We start from the raw sequence: 27,300 nt of genomic DNA, 5'->3' as shown, positions 1-27,300 counted from the left end.
AGCTTTAACATTTTTGCCCCTGCTGCCCTGTTTGGGACGGGCTGGGGATGGTGGGGCTGGGGATGGTGGGGCAAAGATGGTAGGGCCGGGGATAGGGGATAGCAGTGTCCAGGATGGGGATGGTGGGGCAGGGACAGGGGATGGAGGGGCCAGGGATGGTGGGGCAGGGACCAGGGATGGCGGGGCCGGGGATGGGAATAGTGGGGCAGGGACCAGGGATGGAGGGGCTGGGGATGGCAGGGCAGGGACCGGGGATAGGGATGATGGGACTCGGGATGGCGATTGAGGGTCCAGGGATGAAGGGGCTGGTGATGGAGATGGCAAAGCAGGGACCAGGGATGGCCGTGATGGGAATGGAGGGACCAGGGATGCTGGGTGAGGGACTGGGGATGGCGGGGCCGGGGCTGGCGATGGAGGGAAGGGGATGAAGGGGCTGGGGCTGGCGGGGCCGGCGATGGGGATGGCAGAGCAGGGACCGGGGATGGCCGGGCCGGGGCCGGGGCCCGGGGATGAAGTGGCCGGGGCTGGCGGGCCACTTCCCGAGGCGGTCCCTGCAGGTGGCAGTGTTGGAGCGGCGGAGGGAGCAGAGCCGCCTCCTGGAAACCCGATCCGGGCTGAACCTCGGCCTCCCGCAGCAGTTGCCCAACACCAGGAAAATCCCGCTGCAGCCCCAGAGAGAACACCCTCCTGCCTTTTCTTCTTTCATTTTTTTTTTTTTTTTTTTAATTGGCAGGAGGAAAACATCTTCATTAACACTGAACACCGAAAAAGGGACAGGACTTCTAGGAGCAATAAACGTTCCTTTTTACAAAATTACTGATGCAGCGACCATAGAGATACTATTTTGCAATCATCTCCTGTACCGAATTCCTTGCTCATTTACATAAACCAGATGCTTCTCTGACAATCCAAATTCCTCAAGGAAAGAACAGAAGTCGCTATATACTTCATGTCGTAAATGAAAGATGATGTGAATATACGGCACTAATGTTCCATTAGCCACTAAAGGCAAACGTATACGTTAAGTGCAACAGTTCTCTTCTGTTTAGCACAACTTTTGTGAGGGCTTAGGTGATCCTTGGCAGAAGCTTTAGAAAAGGAAAATGAAGCTACTTAGATTATATTCACTGCCTTCAACGCCTTTCACTCCCCTTGGGGAAGCCAGCTAAATTTCTTTGCCAGATCTTGACACTCAAACCAGTCCACTAATTGGACAAATACCCCCAAAACAGTGATCCGTATTCCTCTTTCCTGCAAGAGAACTGGCTCCTGGAATCTTTCTCCCCAGTACCCGATTCCTGAAGGATTAAGAGAAGAACAAGAAGAATGATTATTTAACTATTTTAGTGATGATTTAAAACTTGCAACCGTTTAGAACACATGGATAAAGTGAAGGACATGGCAAATACGTATTTGCTGTTACCAAAACAAGAAATGATAATTGGAAAAACTTCCTAATATCTCTCATTTACCCCTAATTCTTACTGCTTTTACCAAAAGCCAGCTTGCTAAATTTCTAGATTACTATAGGAACAACAGTATTTTATATTTAATCTGAAAGGCTGAATTCATGGAAGATGCCTGAAATTTACTCACCTAATCTTCCAGAACATACCCTTATCTGCCAAATCCTTCCAAATATATGGATCTACCAACTTTTGGTGTGGAGCTATTAAAATCCTGTTAAGAAGGGCAAATCCTCAACTTGAATGGCACAGAGCAATGGAAAGTTTGCAGTTAAGAGCAAAATATTCAGCCTGAGAATAATTAGTAGGTAACTGAACAACAACGAAACAACCAGTAATATCCCGAACATCAAGAAAAGAGTCTCAAAATCCTCTGTGCTTGAGTCTCCACTTTCTGGCAAGAATGATTACATGAACATGAGCACGTATATAAGTATAAACATCTATCCGCACACTGAACCTCCTGCCAACACAGCCAGAAAAATTGACATGTATAACTGGGGGAAAAAAAAAAGTTAAGATACTATTTTGGCTGCATCCCTCTGGTACTGTGAGCTGCAACCAGCAGTGAGCCTTCGAAAGACATTCCTCCAAAATCACAAGTTCTCAACTTACAAAGTTCTCTCCACATAAAATACCATGGCGTTGTCATATGCTGACTGAAATTTAACTCAGTCTACAATAGCTTTCCCCAAAAATCTTGCTATGTAAATCAATAAATAAACAGCATGACCGGTCCACCATTTCAATGCTACATAACCAATTCTAAGTCAGCGTTTATGACTTACTTTTTTTTTTTTTTTAAATGAAGGGGGGAAAAAAAGAAGCCTCTCACAGTATCTATCAAAAACATCACTCCTGTAGTTTGTTCCCAATGCTCATCCGTAATACACGCTAATTTCCAGCAGAAGTTCACTTCACGCATCTGACATCACAGGGGATGGCTGAACCCAGGCCCACAGCTACATAATTAAATTCAGTGTTTTCATCCTACAGCAAGGAGCAGACTGACAGCATGGTGAAGCAAAGGCCTTTATCTACACAACTGATAAAGTAAGTATGCAAAAGCTCAAGAGGTTAGGGGGTAGCCCAAGCTCTCTTCCTACTCAATCTCTGCCAATTTGGCACCAATTAGACCCCTAAGAACGAGATTGATATTCTCAACTTACTTTGTATGTGCATGAACAGTTAGGATGTAACAGTGCCCTTAAACCAGTGACCTAAAACTACAAAATTTCCTTGCTTATTGCTTCAAAAGAAGCCATTTTGCGATCAAAAGAAAGTGTTAAACCGATTCTTTGTGTACCTGATGTTTCTCAAATAATCAGTAATGATCATTGCCTGACTGCAATATTCATGACACGCTACTTTATCTTTTAAATAAAGATGCAGTTTGTCAGCTCCAAAACTGACTTCACGACCTCAGGACTTCATATTGTTGGCGGAATTTTAGTATTATTTCTACCAGGTCTCCAGCTTTCCAGAACATAACTTTTATATTTAAAGCTATCAGCTCATGAAGAACAAACCTCTCTCTCAAGGGATATTATACAGAAACTTTGTAAAAAGTCGTGGCGCGAAATATAAACAGCTGTAAAAATTAAAATATCAAGTCAGTTTTTCTGATAGTACATAACTGTTCCCTAGAGTGTGTCTTTTGTTCATAATAAGCCCTCGATGTGTGAAAAACTGAAAAAGAAACTTCATGTATTTTTCTCAGGAAGTTTTTTCCCCAACAGATTTTTGTCAGAATGGCCCTCCTGGTCTGTACAGCATCCTTTGCTGCCTAGAATTCCATGCCTGCTACATTATTCAGCTGGTAGACTGGTGAATTATGAGGTTATGAATAACATGATGTTCAGTATTTATATGAAGACTACACTTAAAATGTTTTTTTGGAAGAAATGCAAAACCAGTTTGCTTCTCAAGAAAAAACTAAAAGCACATGCTGAAAAACAGACGTGGAAGGATAAGGGATGACTTCTACCAGCAGTGAAGAGCACTTGGAAATTCTGCAATGGGTGGGGAAAAGTTGGGAAGGGCCGCAATTAGAAATGTTTTGGAAGAAGAAAACATTTTTTTGGGTGAAAGTTAATTTTTACTGTGCCAATCACAATTTAAGTTAAATTCAAGTTTATTTTTCCTCATTCGGTTTATGATCTCATCTAGTCATCAAGGATGATTGATGAAGTTTCAGGATTTGGGCCTTTGCCAGTTGCAAGTAAAAGGGAATTATTTATTTTCCTTTAACGCTATACTGCTGCCATTAGCTGTATCCCACCCCTTTTTGTTTACAGCCTGTCACTGAAGCCACAGCTTTATTTTAATGTGGTGTAAGCTCTCGTCTGGGGTTGATAGTGTAAGCGATCTAGCAGAAGTCTTGCACAATGAGCATCACTTTGCACAGAAAGCATGCAACCTTTCCTTCTGAAATGATGCCGGCCACCGCTCCAGACAGGGTTGACTACTCCCATTCAAACGTGCACTTAAAAGCTGTTCTTGAGCAATGGGCACTGTCATTTTCCTTGTGGTAAAACTACATTTATTTAATCCCTTTAAAAACAAACAAACAGGAAAATTACTTTGACCTTTGCCTTGGTGCAAGGATTCTGATTTGAAATGTGTATTACATTTCTAACGCACTGTAACTGTGTCCAGCTGAACTGGGTCAGATTTATGTGCAATTAGGAAAAGAGGAAACCAAAGCAATTTAGTTTTCATGTTTGCTAATATCAAAACATCTTGTAGCGGCATTAAGTTTTAAACTGAAACACTCAGAATAATAAAAAAAGACGACAACTGGAGAAGGAGCGGTCTGCTAAAAACTGCATTAAACAAATAACATGGACTTTCTCACTTGCATTTTTTTCTGGTTTAAACTATTCAAAAATGTGTGTTTGAATTGTCCCCACTTTGGCTGTTCATAAGCCACAGGGAGGGTTTTTTTGCATGAACTCTTCAACCTGAGAGTTTTAGCAGAAAAGCTTCTTTACAAGGCTTAATTAAAAGCAGGTTTAAGTCGGGGCCCTCACTCACTCTGGTTTTTATTTTGGCCTTCTCTCTGTGTCAGAAGTCAAGTCCCAAAAGAGAAATGAAGTTCATTATTGAGTCAGGAGAATATTTTCTCCTTCATTCTAAGCCCAACTAAACATGTTTCAGGTTTGAGTTTGGCTTTAGGTGCCTCCAAATGAGATTTTATATTATATGCACCTAAGGGTGAAATGTAAGAAGATGCTAATCATGATTTTTAACTTTGCCCTACATAATAAATAATGTGTGAAAAGCGCACTGCAATCTCCTTTGCATGCAACTGATTTGGTACGGGGAACTGTATATTCTAAACAGATGGTCTTCAGAATGAGCGTACTTCACACCAGGAAAGGTTCATGATAAATGCAACGTCATCATCATGAAGCATGGCAAATAGTCATGCAGTCACACTATAAAATGCACTCAGCAATGTACCAACCCAGAATGGTACTGACAGATCTGCAGAAAAACATTCAACTTTTTCCAGGATGTTTTAAGTAGTGTTCAATGTCAAAAGTCACCAATAAACTACTATGCTAGCAGTTTTTAAGGCATGGTCTCTTCCAAAGCAAGATTATATTTGAGCATAAATAACTATGCAATAGTCATCCTACTGATGACTGAAAAACAATATTCTGAGCAGATACATTTAATTGCTACAGCATTTGATAACCTCACTTAATACAGTGCCTATTCATTCCTAAAAATGCATTAGTTTTCTTCCTGCTGTCCCTTTTCCCCCATATTGCATAGTCTAATGGAAGTGGCCGTAAAGAGATATACATCCACTACAGTCCACCGTGATTCCACCAGAACAAGGATGCACGGTCATTCTGGTGCGAGGAACAAGGACCAACAGTCAGGCGGTAAATCGCCTTGGTTAACAGGAAATGTATTATGTTATCTTTGGTGTTTTTGTAACTGGACAGTAGGCACAGCCTAGTGCATCCTGTTTGCAACCAATAGCAGAAGCAGATGCAAGAGCGTGATATTTGTCATAACCATTTCTAAGAACAAAAACGTGGTGATGTTTTTCAAAAGGCCTTTGAATGTTCACCAGATGTGGAGCACATGTGGCCCCTGAATGTGAGAGAATAATGCGACAATAAAGTTGAATCAATACAACATGTGCCAGTAATCACACCAAGATGACATGCAAATGTTTTAAAAACAAAAATATGTAAATTATTTTTAGTTCTTCAGGACAGAAAAACATGTCACCTGGTCATCCATGAGTTGCTGTTTCCATCGCCGTTTGAGAGCCCATCTGCACGAAATATGTTGCTCCCTCTGTGAAGCAGCTTTTAGCTTTTGTATTTTTAAGAAACTCTGTTCCCGTGCCACTGCTTACTGAAAACATTTAAGAGTTAAAAGATTTAAAGGTATCCCCTGCCTCTACATATTTTATGAAAATAAAACCCCTATGAACAGCACCTGCAGGAAAAGGACAAGATAACTAGTGCCCAGCAAGAGTGCTTTACTGACGCCTTAGAACTGTGTACCCTCTTTTGACTTACCGAAGGGAAGCAGGATGCGAAAGGGCACACTGCTCCATGCTTGTCTTTACTGCTCTAAGTCCACCCATCAGATACTAAAGAAATTCATTTTCCAGTAGCGATCGCTTCCAATAAAGAGCTTGCTCAGGCTATGGATAAAACACAAATGCACGCAGTGATAGGCTAGGAAACAATTAATTTCACAGGGGCGGCCCAACCATTTGCAGATGCTGACATCTGGAGTTCAAACTGATAGCCTTACACAGGTTGAATTCATACAGAAAAAGTTTCATTATGTGTAACTGCAAGAACTGGGTCAAATCTGAACCTGAAGCAAAACACTGAACTTTTGCATCCTGCTAATAGACTTCTCAGCTATTATGTCCCCTGAAACACACGGTGGCTTCCCAATCTCCGTGTTTGCTGCCAATGCACACAGTCAGACCCCTACCAACTAAATGCTGGCCCATGTGCCTTCAGTACATTCAACCTCTTCTCTGCAGCGAACAAGCAGATGAAACTAGAACAGTATGCAGACAACGCAAAACTTTGCCTGCGTCAGTGATTGACACTCCCTTGAAGCAGCAGCAGCAGCTGACATCTTTGTGTATCTGCTGCCGTCTCTGTAGACGCAATGAAAAGATGTAGTGAACCATTTCCCTCCCACAGTAGGGAGATTCTCCAACAACCTTTTTTCCATGGGACACAGGAGAAAAAGCATCAATTTTCCAGTAATTCTAGCAAAAGACAACTTCTCACCATGACAAGCTTGGAGAAAACAGTAGATAAGAGGACACAGAAGGTCCTATCTCAGCTGTTCTAAAAGCCTCCAGAACTACTGTGGAATACAGGGTACTGGAGTGTTGTGCACTGGCTCCTTGAGTACTGAGTATTTTTTGAGTAATTCCAGAAATGAAATAAACTGCACAGAAAATCCATCTACAGTCTGGGGAAAAACCGACACAAAGGGGATGCAGTATAACTCAATTAAGACAAGTGAGAAGGGTCAGAGCGCTTTTCACTTGGCTTTTGGGACAAGAACACATATTTTGAAATGTATTCCTATGTATCATACAGTCACAATTAGAAGACTTATGTCCAGCTAAGGCTACTGTCCATTACAGATAATGAACTTTAGGTAGCAGTACATGATACCAAGAATTTTAGCTTTTTAATTTTTTTCTTTTATTCTGCAAATAGAGACTTTCAGAGTTTTCTCATAACTGTATCTGTTAAAACAGATATAAGAATGAATGCTTTTTTAACATGTACTTTCAAAACCAAACAGAACCAAACCAAATCACCAGGTCTGGTCACCAGGGACACCATAGCTATTTTTAAAGTATCCGTTCATAAAAAGGCAGTTGAGGACCCATGCCAGTCTTCTTGGGGAATCTTTATTTTAACCACGCTCTGATCCTATTGATGACTAAAAAACGATATTCTGAGCAGATACATTTAATTGCTACAGCATTTGATAACCTCACTTAATACAGTGCCTACATCTTCCCAAATTTAACTTCCCAAATCTCCTGTGTTACAGAAGAATACTGGGTTAAGAAAATCAGAGAAAAATGGAGACATTTAAAAAAATCTTAAAGAAAACGTTCCTTATTTTTATCAGAGAACAACCCTTCTGCTCTGTTCAGGGAAGGCAGCACCACTATGTGAGGGTAAGTCGGATGTAACTATGAAAGATGTCTGAATCCTTTGCTGTCGATGGCTTAGCAGCTATTTCACTTTCCCTAGACTTCAGGACGGACAGGGAAGAAACACTAGAAGAGAAACTGATGGATAGAATTAAGTCATATTTGGAGAGTTTCTCATCTCTGGCACATTACCTTTTCCTCTTCTCTTACTAATGCCCTCGTTAAAAAGAATTTGAAACTTTTCCCTTCCCCAGGCAGAGACCCAGACTATCATTTATCACTTATTCGTTACCTACATTTTACTCTCCTGAAGGATAAACCTACATCAACCCGACAGTTGTGCTGAATGGCAGTGCTTTATGGACTAAGCCATTTATTTCTTCTAACTACAACCATATGTTTTAACCTGCTATAAAATTATGAAATACTTCCCATCAATAGTCCAAGTTAGATTTCTACACTGACTTGCCTAATGTGAATGTACAGCATTTCTGTACTCCAAACAAACAGAGTGAGAGGAGGTAAATAGCAGTTAACTGTATTCATGCCTTATTAGACACAGCTGCACAAACCGGCTGTCGTATTGCATTAGAAAATACCATGCAAGTTTTACGTGTGCGTGGTGCCCTTCATTTCTGCAGGCAAGATGACTATTTTGAATTACAGGAACACTCACAAAACCACATGCTGTTTGTTTTAAAGGCACACCAAGGCAAACACCCTGGGATGGGGTGGTGCAGGGGGGAGACATCCAGAGAGAAATTTCATTTTTCCTCCAGTGCCTACTACATTTTTAATTAACAAACCATTCTTACAGAAGACATTAAATAGTACACACAGAGAAAACAATGCTACAGAAGCCTCAGACTAGGTAAATGCAGGTCATTTCTAGGTGCGGAGCAAGTGTTTCTTTTTGCTTTCTGGGGGGATGTGGGGGGCAAATGAGAAGGAAGCGGTCACCAGTGTGTCTCGTACCAGCCCTCGCGCTGCTCCGCGGCGAGCTGGGAACACCACAGCCAGCAGGCAGCTTCCAGCATACATCCACTTCTGTCAGGCCTAGGGTACGCTGACTTTAATGCTCGAGTACCCCAATACGGTGCCATGGGGTGACACAGGCGGGCTTCCAAAGAGGGATCTTCTTAGATCGAGAAAGTCCCTATAGAAACTTCATGGCAATAAAATGTAACTTAGCTGAAAGAGGCATGAACTGGAGAAAATCTAGAGAAAGAAAACCACTAGAAGAAATCTCTCTCCATTTCCCAAGAAACCTCAGGGATGTGTAGGAAACACCTACTATGATCAAGTCATTGTCTGTTACACATACCTATGGGATAGCAGAGGCAGTAGTAACCACTTTGCTTAAAACATAATATTTTACACCTCTCCAAGAGGGAAGGAGTTAGGGTTACAAGTTTGTTTAAGGAGAGGTAACTGGTCATATCCAAGAGGACGCAAGGCAATAAGTACTACACAGGCAGACCTCTGACAAGCCATATTTGATTTTAAAAATGATTCTTCATGACGTACTGCAGAGGTAAAATTCCAGTAAGATTTTTCTGGCTGAGTCAGCACGTTGCCTTCAAACAAGACCTGCTTTTCTAACCTAGACAACGATAACTGAGCCTGTCTTCTTTAGTGGAAGTGAGCAAATGCTATCAAGCAAGTCTATACATCTGCAAACAATGAGATCATAATTTATAATGAAGAAAAATCTACCGTGGCTCCATAGCTGGACTGAGCCGCAATCAGCTTGTTGTGCAGTACTACCTCTTGGTGTAGCTTCCTTTGGGGTTGGGGGTTTTCATTGAAAACGTGGCCAACAACAACGCAGAGTTTTGTGAATTGCCAGTTCAATTTCACCAGGTATAAAGATAAAATCTTAAGTTGTGAAAAGCAGTTAACTCCTAGACCACCCTGATCTTGGCTGACCTGACAACTCAGAAAACTAACGCCACCTTGTTTTCCATCAAGTAAGCAAAATCAAATTAAGAATATACTTACTTTTGTACCGAAAATAATGGTTTGGGGAAAAATATTAGCCTTAGAGTTTGAGCACAGTTGTGCCTTCAAAGAGCTTCATGACCAAGAACAGACGATGCAGACAGAGGTAAGAGCTCCGATTTGAAGGCCACAGCCATAAAGACATGTTGGAACAAGCACATCAAAACTCACCAAAGTTTATTTTCTTGCCGGGGCAAAAATCCTTTTAGCATATTCTGCGGGACGCGAGACAAACGGAGAGGCTAGGCTTACAGCTAGGGATCGGTATCTGCTTTCCAGGTTGGGGCTGACTAACGTCCAGACAGCCCCGAGTGTGGGAAAAGCAGTTTGGTGCGCACCTGCGTGGCTGCGCGTGTACCCTGTGCCCAGAAATGTCTGTGATCCGAGGAAGTGTGTGGGCCAGCGGAAAGGGAAATATGCAACTCATTAAGGTGGGGAGACAGAGGGAACGCAACGTGGCAGCCCCACTGTTAATTTTGGATATGGCCCACAATAAAGTTTTCATTAGTTTTCAGTTGTGTTGTTTCTCCGCTTTCTCCTTGCCAGCCTGTAGGAAATAATCAAGTATATCCTCCACAAAAGAAGGAAAACTAAGCTGAGAGACTCATATAATCATACTCAGAAACAGAGATACAGTGCTGGCACTATCAAACTGCTTTGCAGATAAGAGATTTGACAGGTGATTTACTGCCTTTGAGCTAGCAACCACAATGATAAGCAGTTCCTGCGAGTAGAGCTCTCACCATGAGATGCTGTGCCCTGTGGTGATGATTTCATTATTATTACAACAGTACCTGGAATCTTACCTCAGGACAACACACGGACTGTAAAAACAAGGCTATGCTCATTTCCTTAAAGGCTATAATATAATTAGTGAAAGAAGACAAAACCCGAAGGTAAACGCAGTCCTGCTCCAAACCTATAGCAGGGGCAAAATCCAGTTAGGATTATTAGCTAAGAAACCTATGTATTGTCCTAAAATCCCCCTGCTTTTCTAACCTAGACGATGACAAGCTGAGTGAATCATCTTGACTGAAAGCATCCAAAAAACACAACAAACAAGTCCCTTTATAAAAAAAAACAGGTATCATAATGAACAAAATAGATAGATAGAAAATAAAATACCAGAGCACAGGTGGAGCTGTTTACCTCCCCATCTCTGTTCCTATCCCACTTTGCCTGTCCAGTAACACACAATTAACACCAAATTAATAAGCTTATTAGCAGAGACTAAACACCACAATAACACACTTGATTCAGTACTTGGCATAATCTTGCCAACTAACTTGTCCATCAGAAGGCTTATGAAGTAATTGCTAATGGGATGTCTGTTGTTGAGAGGCAAAAAGATGGACTACAGGAATCTGCATTCTTGCACTGCTTACCTGTGACCATTATAGTCACACCTAAAAAGGCACCGCTTACAGCTCCCTGCCTCCCAATATATATTATAAAATGCTGTTGCCAAGAGAGCTTGAATCCTCCACTTTCTTAGATCCAAAATAGTACATGCCATTTTTCTGCAGGCTAATAAGACAAGAGATTTGCCCAGTCCATTGGAGACATTTCCCGTGTTTTTGGAAGAGTGCTCTTTTTTTTTTTTTTTTTTTTAAAACACATTTCACTACTCAGCCTGACCTGTGCAAGTGATAATAAAAAGAAATCAGATAAATTTTTTGGTAAGGGCGGCAACAATCATAGAATGGTTAGAGTTGGAAGGGACCTTAAAGATCATCTAGTTCCAGCCCCCTGCCATGGGCAGGGACACCTCCCACGAGACCAGGCTGCTCAAAACCCCGTCCTGCCTGGCCTTGAACACCTCCAGGGATGGGGCAGCCACAACTTCCCCGGGCAACCTGTTCCAGTGTCTCACCACCCTCACAGTAAAGAATTTCTTCCTGATATCTCATCTAAATCTCCCCTCTTTCAGTTTAAAACTGTTACCCCTCATCCTATCACCACATTCCCTGGTCAAGAGTCCCTCCCCATCTTTCTTGTAGCCCCTTTAGGTACTGGAAGGGGCTACAAGGTCTCCCTGGAGCCTTCTCTTCTCCAGGCTGAACAACCCCAACTCTCTCAGCCTGTCCTCACAAAAGAGGTGCTTCAGTCCTCTGGTCATCTTTGTGACCCTCCTTTGGACTTGCTCCAGCAGGTCCATGTCCTTCTTACGTTGGTGGCACCAGAGCTGGACACAGTACTCCAGGTGGGGTCAGACTGGAGCAGAGCAGAGGGGCAGAATCCCCTCCCTGCCCTGCTGGCCACCCTGCCATTGACGCAGTCCAGGATGGGGTTGGCTTTCTGGCCTGCGAGCGCACATCGCCGGCTCATGCTGAGCTTCTCATCAACCAACGCCCCCAAGTCCTTCTCTTCAACAATCTCCTTTAGAATTTAGGGACTGGAAAGCAGATCCTGCCACTAACATAAATCACTCTATCAGTGGAGCTACACATACAGCCAAGCAAGGATGTGTGCACGTGACAGAAGCTTCGCCTCTTGGAGCATAATTATCTGTGTAAGATTAAACGGTGACTCATTCAATATTGTTAATATTGTGCTTCTCTGCAGCTTCTCCACGTATAGTGACAGGGAGCGAGGGCATCTGCCTTTCGGCACAGTTAATGTTATCTTTTACAGCAAGTAAGCAGTTGATACTACATTTTAAGGAGAAAAGTCACAGAGGAGAAAGAATGGCAAGTGACAGGCCAAGTCATAGCTCTGCACAGGGATTCCCTGGGGCTGATGAAGGGCTCCAGCTATGGCTGGTGACACGTGGGCATACGAAACTGAGAACCGTGCTGCCCTTCCGCAACGTGGGCTAGCATCAACCGCCATGTAATCTCAACATGTATCTCAAAAGAAAACTCTCAGAACCCCCCCTATTAACTGTTTAAACTTCTAACAAAATCACTTGTTTATGTGTAGAGGGGGTGGTAGTGTTTTTTTGCTTCCCATTACAATCATTTGTACATTGGGATTCTTATTTTACAGCAAGTACTTTGTTTTTGTACATAGAACATTAATTTAACGGTTCCCACTGACTGAATATGTTTAGCCTTTTCTTCCCCGAAGGCTTTTTAAGTTTTATTCATGTGGACATTTGTTCACTTAAGAAAGCCATTCCTTTATTAAGTGTTCATTTTAGAGGCTCTATGTGACTCTTATCTGGATACAAAATATTAGCTCTTTCAGAAGATGAGGGAGGGAGATCTTTGCTTTTTAAATGAGAGCCACAATAGCAATAATTCGCAATTTTTCAGACCAAATGCAAGCAGGTTTCTTTGAGAAGAATACAGAAAGATACCCTTAGCTCCCATATATGGTAACTCTAATTAAGATATTTTAACCCCTTGGTCAGCCAGAGTTAGAAAAACTTAAAACAGTTTTCTTTCAACAGATTAATAAATTGCCAGTAAGAATAGCTTCTCTTCACTCCACTCTCAAAGGATTTATTTAATGTTAAAACAACATTAAAACAATTCCTACCTGTACTTTATTTTGCTTTCAAAGTAGCCTGACAAGAGCATTCTACTCACAGAAAATTAGTTTGACTAGAAGAATTATATACATACATATGAAGAGTAGAAGACTTTGTGTGTATATATGTATATATACACAGACGCACACACAAATCTTTTTTTCTGAGCAAAACTAGTTGGAATCTCTTAATTCTGGGACATCAAACCTGGGAAATGGTCCATAACTGAGCTCCCTGAGAACATGGAATATGAATTGTAACCAACAAGCCCCTCCTTTATGGAGTATCATGGGTGGTGCACAAAACCAAGCACACTCACAGCAGCTCATCACTTCCACAAATTTAGTCCACTGTTTTACCTGTATTGCTGCAGCGCTGAGGTGTCCCCAGCAGTTTAGGTCTCTGTTTTATAGAAATGTATAGAAAACACATAAACACAACTGAATTCTTGTTAAAAACAAGGCATCGTGAACATAAGAGGCACTAAGCAAGCAAAAGAAATGAACTGAGACCATGCGAGGCAGGTGACAAGAAGCAACAGTATTTCAGGGCTTACATACCCCAGTTTTTAAGCAAGGCCATGAAATTTCACATAAGTTTTACACAGCATAAATACTTGCTTGTATATCACATGTAAATATCACATGTATAAAGGCAGAATCCAAATGGGGTTACATGTTCTGGAAACGATTCCTACTTTAAATGGAGCAAGTCTAACGAACGGATGGTTAAATAAGAACTTACTGTAAATAATTTGGAAGGTTCAGCAAGTGATGGCTGCAGGACTATTTTCTCTTCAGAAGCCATCAACAAATTACATTTGATTCTCTAGCTGTGTAAGACAGAATGCGTATCAGTGTCTAAACTGCAATCTCATCCAAAAGGTACCAAATTCCAGAGGACGACCTTTGCAATCAACATGGTATCACATAAGACTCCCACCAAGACAATTCATTCCATATGTAACTTTATGTTGAAAAGTGACTGATCTAATTTCAGGATTTTTTTTTCAATATAACGTCTCTAATTACAGGCATCACGGGTCTTCTTTCCAAATGCCGTTGCAATATCTTTTCTAAAAAGATGTATTTATCGATACCGTAGGCCACCAAAAAGACACTGAGCTGAGCTACATAATTGTAAATCACACATAGACTAAAGAAATATAAATAATAATAACAACAAAGAATGCCACTGACCTTAATCTATTCTATGTAGAAATAAGGGTCCCTCTACAGCTGCACTATGAATTATTCTTGGAGAGCAAGAGGAACTACTCCAAAAGCTTTTCCATCTCCTCACTGATTTGTATCAAACTGCTTGCTTGGGCAGCCCTGAAGCCCATGCTTGAGCTTTTGGTTTATACCAGTTTAGAGTCAGTTAAGTGTCACCTCGTAACTACCGTACCCTGTAGAAAAGCTCAGACGTCTGCAAACTACAGCGAGTTCTAGGCAGGGAAAGTCTGCAGGCTGGCGTCTTACACTTTCCAAATTTATTGGCACGGGGTCCTGTGCAAGCATGCAAATGTGAACAACGCCTACCATATTCTGCAATGGCCAAAAGTGCAAATAAATAATAATGTCATCTTTGATTAAGTGATGAGTCATGCGTACCCTGTATTTGTAAAAATGGTAGAGAATCACGGCACAGGATGGGATGGTTATGAACATTCTAGTTATTAGATCTTGCTGCTGAAACATTAACTATAATGTAAAATGCTCAGCTGTATTGCAGTTTTTCCACTTCTTTTTTTTGTAAGTTTGCACTCTAATATTCATAGGAGAAAGAATGATGTCATTTTATTAACCTCATAACCACTTTCCGCCAACGGAAAAATAAAAACATTGGAATGACCATCTGGCATGAGGTTTCTGTTTCTCTTAAAAACATGTCCATATTTTCTGTTTCTCAAGACACCAAGGACAAAAAAAAAAAATCTGTCTTCTGACAAATTTTACAGCACCAAAATGGGAAAATAGAAATAAAATAAAATGCAACTAATTAGTATTTGGAAATTTAAACATGAAAATGCTGTGCTGTCAGGAGCTCTCCATGTAAATATGTATATATACCTTCTACCACCAGAGTATTTGACCTACTTATATTATTACCAGGAGCCACTAAAATCTCCAGTTGCTTCTGCTAAAATATTACAGTGTTCTCTTTCCTACGATAGCAAAGCTTTGAAAAAAGAAGAATGGAAAAGAACTTGTAAAATTTAAAAAACAATGAAGTCATCCTTTGAAAATGAATAAGTTTAACTTTAGAAGGTAAAATGACATTGATAGATACATCACATATTCCGTATCGAATTCACACATAACGACAACTTTGATATATAGATAGATGGCAGCCCCTCTTGTAAGAACTATCTCTGCTTGCTAATTGGCATTATAGCGCTGATTTTGTTTTTCTAAGCAGTGAAGGCAACACACAGTGCCCACCTGTATGTTCTTGGTGGAGACTAGGGTGGTGAGGCACTGGAACAGGTTGCCCAGGGAAGCTGTGGATGCCCCATCCCCGGAGGTGTTCCAGGCCAGGCTGGATGGGGCTTTGAGCAGCCTGGTCTAGTGGGAGGTGTCCCTGCCCATGGCAGGGGGTTGGAACTAGATGATCTTTAAGGTCCCTCCCAACCCAAACCATTCTATGATTCCATGACTAGACGTATAAAAGCAACACACTATTGAGCTGTGTAGGCTGATCATTAGCTCAAATCCAAGAGCAAAAGGACAATGTGTGTAAGGTGGTGGGACACATTGTCACGTCAATTGAATAGCTGTCCTCAATATCTGCTAGAAACATGCCATTTCCAAACTCGCTTATGATATTTCTCATGCCATAGCTGGGAGATGCTATGTGTGGGAACACCTGCCCAATCAGCAAGGCATTTGCCCCATAGACAGTGCAGGACACGAAGGGAGTCAAAGCTCAGAAGGGACTTGGTCCCAGTTCAAGGAGCTGTAAGTCTAAGAAATCAGACAATTGAAAGGATTTTTAGCTGGATATGAATCAAAGCTAATTGCAGCCAGCCAGAACAATATAGTCCCCAGTTTGCCCTCGACTTTTTCATTCATCTATAGAATGAAACGGCAAACATTTGGGGGATTTTTTGTTTTGTGGGATTTTTGTTTATCGTTTTTTTAGTATTTTAATTCCAATTACTCTTGAGATTATGTGACATTGCCCAGCATCACAAAACAAAACTTTGACAGCACTGAGATCCAATGGGAGCATCAGGGCTCCAGGTCAATACTGAAGCTGTTGACTTTCCCAGTAAACTGTGAAATGTTGGTCACCAGCTGCAAAATCTTTGTGCCACAAAAAAGCCCCAAGAAGCAAAAATCCCAATATAATAACAGTATAATAACAAATAACAATTAATTTAGTAATCTTTCAGAGTTCCTTACTTTGGCAATGAAGTTACTTTAGGATAACAGTTCTGGTACACCTATAGGTTTAAAATTAATTTTAGCTCAGACATCTCAAAAAAAGAAGAGAATGTCCTCATCCTAAAGAAGAAACGCACTCCTCCCCTTTTTTAGGGAGGTCGAAATAGATGTTTGCTTTCAACAGTCCTGATGCAATAAAATGCCTGATAAAGTATGAGTTGTTTGTAAGGAATAAAGCAAGTAATATCAGTAATAACGTGGAAGATATTTTTCTTTTAGCTTGAGTTACTACTAGTCGTTATATGTTACAGAAAGAAAACATTCTATTGGCATCTGCGCTGGGAACTTTCTGCCGTAAGATCCAAACTCAGCACACACAGGACCTGGCATATTAAATACACTTAGTTTAGCGGAAAGGTTTGCATTTAAATATGTGCAGCAGACAATTAGCTGAGGACAAGATGTAACGAACCTTTAGCTGCCATGCAGTGCTAACCAGTAAGTGTTGCTAGAATTCGCTGCTGCGCAGAAATGGCAGTAGTAAGAGTAAAACCTTCTGATGTGCCAATGTCTTTGCTCATGGCAACCTACAGAAACTTGGAATCAACTTAAATCCTCCCTCTTCTGCCTCATTCCAAAGTACAGCAGCAGAATCTTATATTGCTTGGAGATGTCTGTTTTACTTGGGGGGAGATGCATTTCAAGTACTCCATGTGCTATTTTACAAATGCAGTCCGATAAACTTGCTTGCGCTGAATAAACTTCAACCTTGCTATTTAAATGGATGGGACTATTCATAAAATAGACTTCTGCTCAGTATGAGAAGTACTTCGCCCTTAAATCTTGAGAACAAGATTATGCTGGAAGGATGCAGCCAGTTCCAAGAGGCAGCATCCAACCCGGGGAATTTCAGAGCAGTACCCCTCACAAAGCACCTGCACTTTCTCTTGGGGCACATTGTGCCCCCCGTTCACACTGCCTACTGCTTAAACTGAATTTGGAGGCAGAAATCCCCGCTCAGTGAACATACAAGCAGTACCTGTTAAAAAAAAAAAAAAAAATTCTTTTTCTCTCACAGTGTCACATTTTGTTTAAACTCTGGAGAGAGCTGCTCCTCTTGTGCTTTTGCACTTCACGGGCCTCTACTGCTTAATCACCTCCATGAAAGTCATAATTTTGAGGAGAACAGGGGATTACAGCTAAACAGAGCTGAAAAGTGTGGAGTGACAACACTCTTTTCTTACTTTCTGTTACCTCCCTAAATTTTAAATCCTCACTTGAAGGAAAGCAAGGCAGTGACACGAGGAGCACTAGGGAGTCACAGGCAGCACGGTGCAGCATTTAGCTTGTGTTCCCCTGCCCACCCATCAGTTTTATGGATCTCAGAATTAGAAAAATGGAAGGAGGACCTCAAGAGAAGGAAAATGTGATAGGTTGGGATATCTCCTTGGTAAACAGAATATACCGTCTCAATTCACAAAGCATTTAAAACTTCTGGGTAGTAAAAGCTCCATTATGGGCAGAGGTAGAGCAGCAGAACACAGAGAAAACTTGTGATGGACAAGATGAATCACCCTGATGCATTACTTGTAACCCAGCACAAAGATCCTCTTTCCTTTGAGGTCAAGGCCATGATCTCATCAAAATCCAGTTTCACTCGCAGACCATTTATCCATCCCAGTTAAGGAGAGGACAACTCCGTAGCAAGCGTGCAGCTGCACTGACTTGCAGCAGACTTCTAGTCTAAACCAAATTTCCTTGCTGGAGATGTAAAAAACTTATTGAGACAACACAGGCCCGAAAAACGTAGTACAGATCTTTAATGATGATAAAATACTGGAAGTGGGCTGCTTTCTACCTCTGGTAGGCCATTTTTAGTACTGAGTACTTACAACATCAACTAACAGTAGTGAAGAATCAAGGAGGAGTAAAGAGAAGAAAAATGGAAGACATTCGTCAATGTATGAGTTACATTAAAGGTTTAATGTGAGCAATGTGGTTTTTCTGAAAAGCACAAAGTAGACTAAGCAGAGAATCATGAGACCCATCAGAGAGATCCAGTAATGAGAGAAATTCCAAAACTGTGCAGATTTATTTTTTTGGGAAATCTGAGAATTTTAACACCAGCTGTTTATACTGGGTTATCTCCTTTGGCATCAGCTGCAGTCTGACATGCATCCATCAGTGAAAACTCTAGAATTCCTACACTGTCCAAGTCTAATAATATTACTCCCAGTAGATCTTTCACAAACAGTTGTCGTCTTCTCCATGGCTCCAATATAGGATAGTAACAATATCACTTTCATGTTGAAACAATTACTTTATATTGAGGATTTCTAAAGATTTATTATTTTAAAATATCTGAAACGTAACAATTATGCTAAAGAATTTCTCAGTAGTCCTGCCGAAATAAACTACCACGGCATCAAATTTAATGCAGAGTGCTGTGTACACAATGTAATGTCCTAGTTCATTTTTTTAAAATAAAAATATCTCTCTTGTCTTCTGGGCGTTTCAGTATTTTGCTCTTCCTACAAACCCGTGTCAGCAGATCAGAGACAGGCCACGTGCCCAGAAGCAGATAACGCATGTCAGACTTCGTCTTCAAAATAGAGTCCGTAAAAGGATACACACTGTACAGATTGTGTAATTCAAAATAACTGTTGTTTGAACTACTGAAAATAAGTATGTGCTTAAGGAACAGTTACAAATGTTAGCCTAGAGAGTTTGCTTTGGCTAACGCAATTTACCTTAATATGATGGGTGGAAAGCAGTGGGTATAACCCAAAGCCACCTACGATTATGAGAGTGCTTGTTATACACTTCTTTTTTATGAAATATATAGTTTGGTTGTTTCTTACCTCTGTTTTTCCACTCCCTGACGATTTACGGCATGGCTTTTATATACGCAGTTGTCTGTTGTTGTGAAAACAATGCTGAGCTTGCAGCTTTATTTTGATTCTAAATCTGAACTGGTTTTAAGATGGAACTTAGCCAGACTCTGAAAAGAGCTATGTGCCATGAGTCACCGCAGGAGAGAAAAGGGGACTACGGCCTGTCAGTCCCATGCTCTACAGTCCAGACAAACCAAAGAATGGTTGCAATGAGTTCTCTTACTTGAGATGTGTTTGTTTATTAACTACAGAAAGAAGACTGCCTATGTTATGCAAAAATATTTCAGTCTTACCAAGAGAGAACAGTTTTTTAAATTAATGTACTATTTAAGTTCTGTATTTTTTGCCCCCCAATTGTCACAGAAATTCATTGACTACAAAGCTATGAAGAATGGGCTGAGTCTTCTCAAAGGACCAGGGATCACATCCCACTGCCAGAGAGAATGGGAAGAGTCAGGTTGTTTGGTTTTTACAAGCTTTTGGTTGGTTTGATTTTGACAAGACAAAGACAGCTAATTTTTACAAAAGAAGTAACTGGTTTTAGTTGAGATCCTCACTAGACACTTCACTCATTTAAGGCCAACTCTAACTTCATCAGAAGTTAGCTCATGAAGACTTGCCTCTTGCCAGGATTTCAGAAGGTTGTCCCTCTAAAAACAACACAGTGGCAGAAGAATGAGAGCACAGGGGGGAAAGTTTTGAGCTTTCCCTGAATTTCAGCAGAAATTAACTCTATTAGGTTCTTAGAAAAACTCCTCCTTTGTTTGGTACATCTCCAAAGGTTAGTAGGACAGAGTTCAATATACCACTAACTCTTAATTTCCTGAAAGAAATCCAAGTGTGATACAAAATGGTATGTAAATAATATTGTGGTCACCAACAGGATGCCATAAAAAACATGGTAGTGGGAAAAGCTGAGGGTAGATGACAGCTGTGAGCAAGAGAAACCTCACTGTCTTGGTGCATGTAATTTCCAACTATGCTTTCACCCACTCAGTAAATTACACAAATTTTACACTCACACAGTAACAAAGTTCTCTCTGCATTTGATTCAGCATGTTACCTCAAGAAGCATCTTCAGACTGATAGTGATAATAATAATAGTCCTACCCAACACTAAAAGTTGTATCACCTTGAAATTTCATATGGATGCAAAACCGTCACCCAATTCAGATTATTTATGCACTTCACCTTTAACGTGTACCCTTTTGTTTATAAAATTATTCTTTGACAAAACCACAAAAGATTAACTATGTAGGTTCCCATTCCTTTTACCAGTTTGGCAACAAGGAACAGCTTTTTAGCAAGACATATAACACACTTTGTAAAAAATACAAGCTACAAAATGCAATGGGAATTCAAAAAATTAAATAAAACATTTTTACTTAGGTCAAATAAAATCACATAATATGTACCTGCAGAAGTAATCTCTCAAAGGCAAGGAAGTTGTCCCATTTGGAAGTCTGGGGGTGTTTCAAAGTCTGGACCGTGGCCAGCACAAGCTGTAGAAGACCACAATGGTTCTCCAAAGCTTTGAGATTATTTTTGAAAAGCTGAATGTATGAGCTGAGCTGTTCTGGGGTGACTCTGCCTGTGGAAAGGAAAACAGGACACGGCATTCAGTGGCGGCAAATACAAATACAGATTTTTTTAAATTATAGTGAATGGGTTATAGAGAACTTCAGAGGCTCTCTCCACTACGGGCCTGATCCTAGCTTCACTGCAATCACTGGGAGCTTCAAGCTGCAGCAACAGATCAGGACAAAGACTTACTTCATCCATGAATTACGGCTTGAGATATGTGGTATGGCAGGTATTTAACAATACACAACAGAGGCTGACATAAAGGGTAATACCATTTTTTGGTTTCAGGCACAGAGGGACATTCATTTAAGCTAGGGAAATAATACTTGACAACTACTTCTAAACAATGGTTGATCTTCCTATTTTTATCAAAAGTCCAATGGGAATTTGTGAGTCTTCTACCTGAGACCAAACCCACACCCTCCAGCTGCTTCTCGAGGGTGCATTTTTGATCAGTGTTGACTCAAAAACCAGAGATGATGTTAGAAATTCAGGGAACTGTTTTCTGGAGCTGTTCTTGGAAGGGACACTTCCAAGGCGTGACTCTTCAGTTTCTGAGATGCAGTAAGCGCAGCATGATTTCACCCGCTATTTGAAAATAAACACCCCGGTGCCCATACATTGGCCTGTAGATCTCTCCTTAAGAGAAGACCATAAGGTGAGTCATTCAGCCATACAAACACTACAGAATTAGTTATTCTATCCAACATTGAAGTGCCAGCTAAACTGCTCAATCGATTTATATTTTCAAAGTGATTCATTCCAGGGAAGAAGGTCCATAGTACCTCGTCTGCCCCAAGAAAATCATCAACACACAAGGAAAAATGGTGTCAAAACACAATCCTAATTGCAAGCCTGGACTGAGATCCAGTCTGGGGCTGTTTCATGGCTTCTGGCAGCCTCTGCCAGTAACGAGTCATCTTCCTCAAGCAAACCAGACCTAAAGAACAGGGACGCGTGAGATGGAGTGAGGAGGATACTTTAACCTAAACAGGATAAGCTTTGGTGCCAGCAAGGCACTAGGCTGAGCTGATGCTAGGCGGTTCATGGCTTAACCCACTGATCATTGTATTTAGTATTTTTCCATAAGGGAAAGATGTTGTAAAACTGCCACTGTGTTTCTTCTCTGTGCTTGGTTATATCATCACCTTACAAGGCTCTCAATTTGCCTCCATCCTTTCAGTATCATATAAATGGTGAATAAATGATTCCAACAGTGAATAAACATTGAAAGCTCTTTCTCTTAGTTTCAGTGATACCAAGGGCGGTCTTTGGAAGAGCATTTAGATTAGGGAAAGCTGCTAAGTAAAGCAAAACCACACAGGCTCTTTATGTGAATTTTAACAGAACGCATCAAACCAAAAAGTCAGCAAATTAACACACAAATCAAGCTGACACCACTCAGTAGGCCAGAGAGCTGACAAAAGGCTTCCACAGTTAGCCCACATAGGCTAAAACACCAACCACAGCCATGTGTGTTTTCAGACTAAACAGTGGAGCTTTCAGTCTTGTTTTATTTCTTTTAAAGCTGTGTCAGGCAGATTTACATGGTGATTTGGAAATGTCAGCCCATGATGCCTTGCAGCATACCTTTGATAATGACTGCATTATTACCTATAGCAGTCCTGATATATAGAAGCATACTCAAAACCTGATAACTTGCTTCAATTGAGAAAACATGAAGTTGCCAGCCCTTCCCTCATACGAAACAGTAAAATGGGAGGGCTTTCAAGACTTCTGATTTCAATTTAAAAAAAATAATTTTTCAAGAGTTTTGTTCCATATCATCCCTTGTGAAAGTGAATCCAGATGCAGCACTGGATCAGTCTGAGATCCATTCAGCACCATTTTAGATAAACAATCAAATTCTTTCCCACCCTCAGAGTACCACCAAAAGAAAGTCCAACACATATGTAAACATAAGCGAAATCCTGACCTTAGAAAGTCATTAACAAAACTCACATTGGCATTAAAGAGTCCAGCATCTCATCTGTGTTATTTACAATATTCATGGAACCACTCGGATCCAGGGTTCAAGAGTTCCAGCCAACTTCTACACAGAAACCTCCCTGGACAGCTGGCTGATAAATACCACTGTTCTTGTAGATGAGGAAAGGAATTTGGGAACGTGATTGGTGGTAATCGGCAACTAAATGACTTTTCTTGAGGCCTAAATCCTCACCACCTTCCCTGCTGCTTGCTCACAGAGGGAGATTTCAGCACAACAGACTAAATTCAATCAAAACCCAACCCTACCAGCCCTTTATTTTTTTAAAGTCTATCTGTCGTTTCAAGTCCTTTTGTGTTGCAACGTGGCAGACAGGTCCTACGAAATGAAGAGAAGACAGATGCCAACTGCATCATCATGTTTCAGTGGTCATTTTGTTCTTCTAAAGCAAGTCCAGAGGTTATCAGGCAGAAGATGGCAACTACTGCCAGAAAGGACTTTAGTGTGAGCGTCTTGTCCTCCTCTTTTCTCCTCTTCCTGCTCCATCACAGTCACACTCTGCTCCAAACTCTACACCTATGCATAGCCAGGTGTCTGCGTGGGCACCAAAGTCTTAGGGGGACAGAGAACTTCAGCTATGAAAGCAAAACAGAAAAGCCTGGCTTATATGGGCTCCCTACCCCACCTGTAAAAAAATAGACATCTCCATAAATGCACAAAAAACGTTTACATGAAGGGCCAATATTGGTAATAAAACCAATGGGCATAAATAAAGTACGAATATACTTACACATGACATTAAAAAACATATTTCTGTATCAATCAATCTTCCTATAGTGGAGACAAACAAATTTAACTTGTTCTAAGGCGGGGTTTGATGAGTGTCTAATGAGCAGTTGCATAAATGCTCACAGACTTAATTCAATACAAATGGCCCCCTTCAATCCTTCACTCCTACGATAATTCATTTGCAAACATATTGGGACATACAGATGTTGAATTCCACCTCCAACTTTCAAGAATTCAGGGCAGATTCCATAAGAACTACAGATCACTTTTGCCAACTTCAACATTACAGAAGCCGTACTTTGTATTTTAAAAAAATTAATTAATTGAAATAAATTATTTTTTGTTAAATACGAAAATAGCAGCACTGAATACCAACATCTACATACAGAAAATTCACAGTTAATACTGCATGTGCAAATGATGATATGTACAGTAAGACTGAAGAGAAGAAATAATTCTACTACTAGTAAAGCAGTTCACTCGAGTTAGACATACTGGGGCAGAAATTACCAGCAACTGGTATTAAAGGTCTGTCAAAAATCTGTTTTTTGAGTAGTGAGAGTAGCCTATGTGGAACAGAAAGACTTTCACCTCAACAGTTAAAGAAAAAGTTAAACAGACAAACCACATTTGTAGACATTGAGACATGATTCCACGGTATGACTTTTTTCCATTTTATATTAATGCTGCAGTCTACGCAGTGTAATACAGGCATCGCTTCAAGAAAATAATTATTTTTCAAGATAGATTTACTGCTAGAAGGTAAATTTTAAAAATTCAGAATCCCAAAGTGCATTTTTTTTTTACGTAAAGATTTATGGATGAACGAGGTGTCTAAAGAGCAAAGGTCAGAATTATCAATGCGCTGTTCCAAACATACAGTCCTTATTTTTTCATCTAACACTTAGTTAATTATCTCCATAGGGACAAGAAAACAAGTAAAGAGGAAAGTACATTTTGTGACCAATTGAATAAATAAGTGGATGCTTTTCCAAGACTACAGGAACCGCCAAATACACATAGCTTTAAACTTTGTTCAGTTTTATGCAAGAACACAGTTTGAGCTGAGGTCCATTTTTCACTTGACAGAACCATGAATAAGAAAGGACCTTGGCACGCTTATGTTCACAGGCGAGATTTTTCAAGGCAGTAGAGGGCTGAAAAATTCCAAATAAATTGTTTTCCTCATCCACAGTCTTAGGAATATAGATCTGTCTCTCCCAGTAGCTTGCCTCTGATCATGTCCAATACCGGATACTTACGAGGAATGTAGAAAGCTCTTACACTCCATGAAGCCAATTGGGAACAGTACTGCTAAGGGCGTCAGATATTTTGCAAACTAAGTGAGAGCAATTTAGTAGGACAGATGACGCCCCTTATACCTCCTTGTTAGTGTAATTACCAGATGTCATTCTTATTAACTCAAAATGCTTTCGTACTTATTAGGAAGTTTCAGTAACACTCTTGAACAGCAAGTGTCACAAAACCAATTTGATCTCAACTTTCGTTAACTTCAAAAGTCATCCAGTCCTTAAACTGTTAATAAAGAAGAGACGAACGCCAACTACTCTCTAGCTCTTTGGAGAGATGAAAAGTAGGCCAGTATGAGATGCTGTTTGGCTGCCTTCTCCAGGATAAAGCTCTGGACCTGAAAAGCACTAAACCTTACAGCAGACTGAGAGCAAATGTCACAAGCTTATTTCTAAGAGCGTACGCCCATCTCCCACAAACACAAACCCATCTGCTCTGGGGTTGATGGTCACTTGTAAGCCTCTCTCTGCCTTTTCTGTTGCAGGAGCTCTAGTATCCAGACAACCCCACAGTCACAGGTATGAGCACTAATGGCAAGTCCCCACTACAGCAATCCCAGGATAAGTCCACCTTTGGGGTCTGAGCAGCCCCTGAAGTATGTCCCAAACCACATGGCAGCAGCAGCCTCCTGCTGCCTTGTCCCCAGCAGCACTGTGCCACTGAGGAAAAGCTGTGACCAGCCTTCCTCCCTCGCTGCCCTTACTGACCCCTGTTCCTCCTGCCACCTTAGGAGTAGCTGCAGGACACAGGCGTTGGAGTTCAGCCACTCTTCCCTGCCCCTCGTGGGCCTTCCAGTCCATCTCAAGTCACTCCAGAGTGACGGACCTTCAGGGAGGCAGACACATGTCACATGTCTGAAGGTTTGTAGCAGTGGCTTTCAAGGACATAGGAGCCATTGACAAAGGCGACAACTATGCTGAGGTCTAGCAAATTCTGGAATAGAGGTATACACCCAGAATAAATAAAACTGGACTCTATTTACTACTCAACTAACTCTTGCCATGTGAGTCTGAACATCTAACCTGACTTGGCTTCAGTCTCATCAGCTGTAGCACTGAGTTGGTTATCTCAAAAGCAGTTTATTATTCATCACTAGATGTGTACAGTACCATTAAATCTTTGTTTTAACATATATTATATAGATCTATTAACTTATAATTATATAGAGATATTAACTTATAATTATATAGATCATTTATATTCACACAAGTGCCATATGCTATTTTAGCCTTCTCTCCTAATTAGCGTCAGTCTTATATTACAAAATGGAAACCACACTTAAATACCAGTTCTGTTACTACTCTTTCAAAATTCTTTTACATGTCTTAAGACAAATAAAACCTAATCAATTAGGTGGGACAAATGTAACTAAAGCACTCTAACATAATCATCAAGATTTTCAGTTCTAAGCACCTAAATGCAGATACCTAAATATGACCCCAGCTGATTTACGATTCCTAGATTATCCACAGTTTCAAGTTTCTGAGTACATTCAGAAGGCTTTAACAAACATAACTGGTAGCTTAGGTAGCTTCCAGAATTAAGCTTCCTAGGGTTGCCATCTATATTATACTTCCAATTTAATACTGGCATACCAGAGTTTCTCAAATCAACTTCTTTGTCTTGACTAAATATGTATCATGGTCATATTTCATTACCTTATTTTTCACCTCTTCCACAAGCTTAATAAATACTGAGTACTAGGCCAAGTCCCAACCAGAGGGTCTCCAGCCCTAAAAAAAACAGTAATCCTTGAAAACAGTAATTCACTGTGACCGTAAAGGGACTTGAGATCTGCAAATTTGGTTGAATCATCTCCTGGATGCTTTAAACTTCTCACAGAAATGAATCAACTTGTTTGTCTTAAAATAACATGCCCAAAGGATTTCAGGTGGCTTGCGCATGTCCTCATTTAGCACTAAGACATATGTTTTCAGACAGTTGAGTACTTCATCGTGTTCTTGGCACGCTGTCCCAGAGAGAGGGAGGTCGTTGTTCTTCTTTGGTACGTTATTCACAGGACTGATTATTTCTCTGATGATTTCTGGAAGACTTCTGCAGCTGAGAATACCCTAACAATGATTTTGGGTGGTAAGCAAATAAATAGGGATGGAAAACATGATGATGTATGAATATGTACATATGTAATTCACCATGTCTCTTGTGTAACGAGTCATCCTTTGCGAGACTGAAGGATGAGGCTGACACAATTATGCTTGGAAAAAAAGCACTGGGCAAGCCACCCAGTGTTAGTGTATTGCCATGTTC

At 40.7% G+C, this 27,300-nt stretch overlaps 1 protein-coding gene across 1 annotated transcript in view; it reads right to left on the bottom strand.

Moving 5' to 3' along the window:
- Positions 1 to 27,300, bottom strand: part of SCFD2 (sec1 family domain containing 2) — a 208,187-nt gene that overhangs the window by 132,948 nt on the left and 47,939 nt on the right. Inside the window, exon 4 of the mRNA XM_054202188.1 lies at positions 20,816 to 20,991. Coding sequence (XP_054058163.1) covers positions 20,816 to 20,991 — 176 coding nt within the window. The remainder of the gene's footprint in view (positions 1 to 20,815; positions 20,992 to 27,300) is intronic.

Source organism: Rissa tridactyla, chromosome 5 (assembly GCF_028500815.1).
Source record: "Rissa tridactyla isolate bRisTri1 chromosome 5, bRisTri1.patW.cur.20221130, whole genome shotgun sequence".
Classification (NCBI taxonomy): Eukaryota; Metazoa; Chordata; class Aves; order Charadriiformes; family Laridae; genus Rissa; species Rissa tridactyla.
This window is presented reverse-complemented; position numbering and strand designations above follow the sequence as displayed.